The sequence below is a fragment of the Saccostrea cucullata genome, unplaced genomic scaffold, assembly GCF_032062105.1.
Source record: "Saccostrea cucullata isolate Sc308-1 unplaced genomic scaffold, CSIRO_AGI_Scuc_v1 ctg356, whole genome shotgun sequence".
Classification (NCBI taxonomy): Eukaryota; Metazoa; Mollusca; class Bivalvia; order Ostreida; family Ostreidae; genus Saccostrea; species Saccostrea cuccullata.
Window position 1 is genome coordinate 200,189 of NW_026918279.1, and position 8,027 is coordinate 208,215.

The 8,027-nt window shown below is 32.0% G+C and overlaps 1 protein-coding gene across 1 annotated transcript; it reads left to right on the top strand.

The window, feature by feature from the left end:
- LOC134261230 (angiopoietin-related protein 2-like) lies at positions 1-7,174 on the top strand. Its single transcript, XM_062743689.1, has 6 exons — positions 1-263; positions 3,173-4,007; positions 4,225-4,343; positions 4,858-4,954; positions 5,604-5,774; positions 6,541-7,174. Exons 2-6 carry the CDS (start codon positions 3,212-3,214, stop codon positions 6,807-6,809), a joined length of 1,452 nt encoding a protein of 483 aa, XP_062599673.1. The 5' UTR covers positions 1-263; positions 3,173-3,211; the 3' UTR covers positions 6,810-7,174.
- The last annotated feature ends 853 nt before the right edge of the window (positions 7,175-8,027 follow it).

The window sequence follows — 8,027 nt, forward strand, 5'->3', positions numbered from 1 at the left end:
GAGCACTGTCTGAAATCCGAGAATATAATTTCAGGTTTCAAGGAAAATATGTTTTGAACAAAAGTCTACATGCAGTAGAAGAATTTGTAGAAACAAATGCGCAATTTTCTAAATTGTTGTGCGGTATTTTATGTGGAAAATCAAACTGTCAAGGCTTTGAAATCTGCCACGATGACAAAAGATTGTGCAGAATATGGAATGATCCTTTTGAGCCAGTGTCATCTTCTGATCCAAACTTAAATATCTGTGACCAGTTTAAAAAGGTAGGACATATAGTCAAATCAGTACTAGAACTAATTCTTTTAACATTCAAATTTGTTTAATCTTATTACTTTTGAAAAGGTATGGATTTTATTTTTTTCAATTTTTCAATTTTCTTTTTGAAATTATTTGCATTTTATTATTACTTTCATTTTAAATATATTTGATTAAATATTTTTAAGCTAGCAACAATTTTAACACTGTTGGTATACAATGTTATGATTGAAATATGTTAAGAGGTCTAATTCAATTATCTGTGATATCTGAGTTTCCATAAACTAGCCCTATCAAAAATTTACCAAATGTACCAGGTAATTAAAGTTAAGGTCAAAATCTTGTCAATGAAAGGTGTCTACAGATTTATTAAAATTGGAGAAATAAATTCCTTTAATGATGCTCTTTATAACTCAAATAAGGCGTTTCGGGGCATAATTTAAACTATCATTTTCAATCAAAACCATTAATGAATATGGGAGTTTTTAGATATTTAAGATATATTTTAGATATTAGATATTTCGACGACGTATTGTCAATTAACGATAGATTACTGTTTCTCTCGTGTTCTATGTATGAACAATTTCTAAAATGAGGTAAATTATTAACAAACAATTTGATGAAACAAGAATATCAGCATACGGGGTTCACATATCTCAGTTGATGAGATACTCAAGAGCATACTCTATGTATGAACAATTTCTAGAACGAGGTAAATTATTGACAAACAATTTGATGAAACAAGAATATCAGCAGTCTCATTTAAAGTCATCATTTCGTAAGTTCTATGGTCGATACAATGACTTTGTCAACAAATACAATTTGTCATTGAGGCACATGCCGACTGACGTTTTTCATACTAATTGTTAGTCCATTATTTATACACCGAATTCCGGATTTTTCCGTTATTTCCCGATCATGACAAGGAGATCACGGCGGGTGTGACCGGTCAGCAGGGGATGCTCACTCCTTCATAGCACCTGATCCCACCTCTGTTTCGGAGGTCCGTGTTTGCTCTGCTCTTATTTTGTATTGTTTTATGAACTCTTGTTCTGGAATACTGTTCGTCATCTCCATATGTTTCATTTACTAATTCAGGCAAAGGAAATGTATCCAGTTTTCATTCACTCTTTCATAAAACGGTAATTTGCATGTTCTTGGTCATACGATTTCAAATTGAATGCCATGGAAATAACATATTTTCAACATAATCTTATTTGAGCCCTAAAGTATGGGGAAAAGAAAGATGCAGTCGGAAAATAGCTCTTCAGAGCTAATGTTTTTGTTGATGTACCTGACTTTAAATAAATATCTTATCTTAAAATGATTTTGACGTCATAATAGATCAAGCACCAAAATGCAAGTCTGATATTAGTTTTGACTATGATGCTTTACTATGGAAAATTTTCGACATACCCGGTATGAAAACTTAAAATCTCTTAAAATCGATAACAGCTTTAATGTAAACCTATGAAATAATATGTGAATATAAACTTAATATAAAAATATACATATATGAAATGCATAGTAATAATACTTCGAATTACTTTACTAAAAAATTAGTCAGTATTAATCGTATTTTTGTAAGGGAGTTTAATGCAGGACATTTGCACTCTTTAATATATGCATCCCCTTTAGACCGCAAATATATTTTGTATTCTTACCTACGGTTTACACTGCCTTGCATACAATCGTTAAGACTGTGACTGATAATTGCTCTCAAATGCGCAGATCATATATTAATCAAAGAATGAGATTATCTGATTATCAAAAACATGCAGATTATATATAGTTTCATATTAAATACTTGATTGAAATTCAGTACCTTGAATAGGTGTTGAGAAAAACCAATATCAAATAATGTGTGGACTTCGTTTCATCTGAATTCATTGTATATTCTGGTCTTTTATTCTCTGGCAATATTCTGAATTATTAAAACTATTAATTAAAGAAACATTGCATACCTCTTGCAAACCGTATTAAATATAAGCTAGGAAGACAATAGAGAAATAGAATAATTGTATTTGAGTTTTTAATTATTATGTATATCAGATAGATTATATGTATTTGTGGCGAAGCACAGCTTACTTAAATTTAAGGAGAATCTATATCCGGAAAGTCTGTATGGTTCTTTCAAACTTTTACATTCTTTTTATTTTCACTTTTCACTCACATGTACTCATAAATATTTAGGCAATTAAAAAAATTCTACCTTCATATGCTTATAATTTTCATAGAGCAGTTTTTCACCTACATAGTTATAGCATTTTTATCTCCATTTTTTTTCGAAATGCAAGACCGTGTTCTACATACGAACAATGATGTTAAAAGTTAAGAGGCATGCTTTAGACGTACATGTACAGGTTGATAAAACAAGGATATTAAATACTAGTAACCCTCTCTCATTTTGCATAAACTATGATCAATAAAATAATGTTGTCGGTAAATACAATCTATCAATAAATCTAATGCTGAATGCATTTTTCATGGTATTTAGGCCATCAGTTACAAATTACATTTTTACGAATTTTCCAATTTGTCCAACTTTACAAGGGGCGCATTGCGGCAGCTACAAGTCGGCGGGGGATGCTCGCTCCTCCATGGCTCCTGATCTTTCCTCTTATGTTTTCAGTTTATTTTGTTTGCTCTGCTCCTGATTTTTATTGTTTTTAGTTTGATTACTGTTCGTTATTCCCATTTATCATTTATTTTGCTTTCCATTCCATGTTATAATTCTATGAGCTTGATCGTTTACAGAAAATAAAACGGAATGGATTTCTCATAAAAGAAAAATGAGTTTAAGAAAACTGATTTTCTCTCATCATATTCTGTAAAGTGTTCAGATTTTGAATCAAGCTTATTTATTTACTGTTGACATACTGTTTTCATGTAAGTAATTCTAATTATAATTGGACAGTATACATGGGCACCTGACGTCACGGAAGCAAGTCCTTCTATGACAACCTTTGCACAAAATTCAACCTCGTCGAGTAGTAACACCTCTGCAAACTCCCAGAATTCAACAATGTATGTAGAAGCGCTTACATCTTCAGTGCAAAGCACAAGTACATCTTCCGAAGGAATTCTGATGAATCAATCCACAACTACGCAACTAGTAATGGAAAATGTTTCCGAAATACAGAGCACCGAGGACGCTCTATACAGTGACACAGTTACTATTCAGAGTACAATTCCGCCAACCGACAACAGTTCAAGTAATAACAACCAAACAGCATTGACTACCCTGGGTCATCTTAGTACAACTTCCGAAGGAATACTTCTGAATCAATCCACAACTTCAGAACTAGCGACAGAAAATGTTTCAGAAACACATAGCACCGAGGGAGCGCCATATAATGACACGGCTACTATGATGAGTACAATTCAACCAACTGATAACATTACGAGTAACAACAACCAAACAGCATTGACAACTCTGGATAATTCAAGCACAACTTCACAAGGAATTCTTCTAAACCAATCCACAACTACAGAACTAGCGATGGAAAATGTTTCAGAAATACAGAGCACCGAGGCCGCTCTATATACTGACACAGTTACAATTCAGAGTATAAGTAATAACCAATCAACATTGACAACTCTAGATAATTTTAGTATATTACCGACAAATCAAACAACAAACTTGGAGACAACTGTGTTAGCGGAGTCAACAACAGGGGTTAATACAGTACCGAATTCTACGACCAAGTACTTATCCACTGTTCAAAGCACTCCGGAATCAACAGAACCAAGTAAGAATGAATGGACTGTAATTTTATAATTTCTTTTCTGACTTTAATTTTACATCTTACGTTTTGTTAAAGTTATTTTAATCATGTTATTTTACGATACATATAATAGATGTACAACCTATCTATCCTTGACATTTCACTCAATGCAATTGTCAAAACGAAATAAAAGTGCTCGATAGATGAATGATTAATTAATATATTTGGTCTTATTTCATAGATTGTATGGATTGTGATTGCTGGAGCCTGAGAGGAATGACGGGAAAACTTACAATTTTTTTGGCGGGCCAATTTATTGAAGTCAACTGTACAGAAGATGGAACTCTTTATCATTGGACGGTATCTGAACAAGAGATAATAAAAATGATATAAAAATATCCTTCCTTTCCGTTAAAAGTACGCTTATTTTTTCTCAGTTAAGACGACTGGATGGTTGTTGTCATTTTCAGAGTATTACTCTCTAAGAAGAAGAGCTCCATATAAAGACATACAAAAATGAACAAATTTTTAAACTAAAATGTATGAAATTTTTCTTTGCCAAATGATAGTTGACAGCTTAAGATATTATTATTAAAAGTTAAGTTATATCTGCTGGTTAATTTTTTGAACACCCCCCCAGCCTCCTTAATTGGAACTTGAAATTATCAATATGAAAAGAGAAAGACTAGATTTCAGTGGAATTGCAATGAGCGTAATCTTATGAAATAGTAAATTGAATGAGACAGTTTTAATAAGCGGCTTATTAAAACTGTCTCATTCATTTTTGCTTAGCGGTAAACACAATAAATATTTGAGGCAAACTAAAATCTATTGATAACTTATTGATATGTGTCTTTATGCAAATTTCTTGTAGACTTTTCAGAGAAGAATCAATGGCACTGTCAATTTTTACAGAAATTGGTCAGACTATGAAAACGGATTCGGGTCAATTGACGATGAATTTTGGTTAGGTATGCTATACCTAATGCTTTTTTCATTGTATAATCAAGCAACCATTTCATTTCATATGAAAAATATTCCTTTTTTAATGCAGCTTTTTGAAAGGGTGCCATTAGTTTGTTTCTCGTCAAACCTATGATTTTGACATAGGTAGTGACTGTTTCTTTGTAAAGCGCAAAATATGAATTGTGAAAGTAAGGGTTCTTTCGTTTATGACCTTCAAAACACAAATTTTATGTCACAGTAGGCGCTGGTAGATTGAAGACCCTACCTGCTCGATGACAGTGCCAAATAAAGGTCTAGAAGCCTTTCACCAGTATATGGTGAAGTCACATATGTATAACAAAGTTAAACAACAATGTTCAATCAATCAAAGAATCTTTCTCAATTACTCTTAAGACTGTATAAAGCGATATAAGCATTAAAATCAGTTTATAGTTTAGAATTATGAAAATTATATTAACAAAGGCGATGGAAATTATCACAAAGTTATTTTAATAACTTGATACTGGCAAATCTTATAATTTTCTTAAAATCAAGATATTATCACGAGCGTTAAAGAAGTTGTTTATGCTAATTATTTATACTTTGAGATAGTGCACATGTATTGTCTTACATAGAATAAGAATAATGATGAATACTAGTATTCATTTTTGATAGGTAACAAATATATTCACGAGCTGACGAGGCTGGGACATACATACCTGGGTATAGATCTACTAACATTTGAAGGAAGACTTCTTTCTATAGAATATGCCACCTTCAGAGTGGGAAACTCATCAACTAAGTATATACTGGAAGTGGGGAATCCAGTTTATACTTCCACTCCAGGTACATATATAAGTGTTTTACTATTCAGTACATTGACTGAGAACCTGTTTTTTATGCTCATAGAATTAATTTGGATTTTGAGAATACAAATTTTAATTCGTCATGGTATCTTGATATGTTTTTTACTGTTTATAAAGATAAGAAGGCGCTACAGAGTCTGACACATTTGTTTCATATTTGGATATTTTACTTGAAAAATGAAATTAATGGTAATCTAACAACCGAGCTCTAAACTTTTCAATCGTCAAATTCCCTTACTTATGCAGCAATATACCATCATGATCTTCATGCGGGTTTTATAGTTGATTCAATATGCAAGACCATGCTCTACGTATGAACAATTTATAAAACGAGATAAATTTCTGACAAACTTGTTGATGAAACGAGAATATCAGCAGTCTCGTTTAAAGTCATCATTTCGTAAGTTCTATGTTCAATACAATGACCTTGTCAGTAAATACAATTTATCATTGAGTCAAATGCTGACTTAGTTTTTCATACTTATTGTTATGCCATTATTTACACACTAAATATTCATTATAAATATAACACACAGAATTTTCCATTATTTCCCAATCATGACAAGGAGCACACAGTGGGTGTGACCGGTCGGCAGGGGATGCTCACTCCTTCATAGCACCTGATCCCACCTCTGATGTTTTAGAGGTCCGTGATTGCTCTGCTCTTATTTTGTATTTTTAGTGGTCTTTGAGCTCGGATACTGTTCATTATCTCCATATATTTCATTTTCATTTTTTTTACACAGAATGGGATATAGGCGACAGTATGGCGAATCATAACGGTATGCTTTTTACAACATATGATGCAGATAATGATGAAAACAAGGCAAAAAATAATGGAAATTGCGCAATCATACTCAGAGGAGGGTGGTGGTACAAAAATTGTGGGGACTGCAATCTCAACGGGGAGTATAGCCACGAACGGTACCCTCCTGACGACAGGGTGTACTGGAAAGATTATGGAGGATTCCAAGAATCCTTGAAAGAGGTCACAATGAAAATTCGGAAACCTTAACTAGTGGGTAATACACGTTGAATTCCATTTTTGATCATCGGACTCATCAGAGAATTCTGCTGTGAAGAGGAAACTGGTTCACACTTAATTTGTTAGTAGAAATTATCAGATGTATCGTTTCTTTCTTTTTCGGCCGGGCACGGAACCTTAATTTAAGCTTTCTTGTAAATGTAAATACCTTTTTTATGATCCTCTATTCTTGGATTAAAAAGTAGTTTTTTTACTTTTCGTTTATAGCTTTTAACATATTGCCTTTATACTAAAATGCATCAGGAAATTAAAAACAAATGGACCAACTTTTCGACTTTTTAGCATGACAATTTAATTACTGATATCGTTATACAGAAAATATTGTTCTATAAACTATTTAGGCTCGATATTGATGGTTATAATTCTTATCAAATATTCATAGTTATCATTTTTGTTAGAGAATATGAATTGTGTACACTCGATACTATTTAGCATCTTTTTTGTTAACGTGGTGTGCTACAAGGAGAAATTTTATCACCAAAGCTTTTTTTTCTTAATTACCGGAGAATCTGGAGACTGACCTACCGGAAATCTAGTCATATGACTTTCAACGTAACAAATAAATATCCCTTTACGATAACATATTAACAATTTATCTAGTCTTTACAAGTAAAACACCAACTGAACTTAAAAAAAACATTGAAAAAATATTTTCCTATAATTATTTTTTTCTGTCATAGGATAAGACCAAGGTGATTGTGTTTTTTCGCAAAAGAGAATCAGAAAGGATATATGTTTGATTTAAAAAAAGTCAATAGCCAAAAGCTTAAAATTGACTTGCTTAAAAAATATACTTACATATTTATCTATCCCATAATTCGTCAACTATGTTATTTTCAAAGACTTTATACTTACCTATGTATATGTATGAATTGGGAGGCCTGCCACTTCAGTTTCTTGGAAACTGGAACCATCTTTAATAATGACACTTCCTTGCTACATGTAGTGTTCTGGGGAGTTATAATAATATATATATATGATTAAAATATATATTCCATTGCATGGTTGTTTTTTTTTTTTGGTTTTTTTTTTTTGTTAATTAAATCATAAAAAGTCACATTTGTGTCAATTTTTTTGTAAGGGTGGATTTTACCCAGAATTTGAAAAAAGCTCCAAATGATAAATCATAGATGATGAAGCAAAACTAAAAGGTTTTAGAAAGACCGATTCATATTTTTTATGCTAATG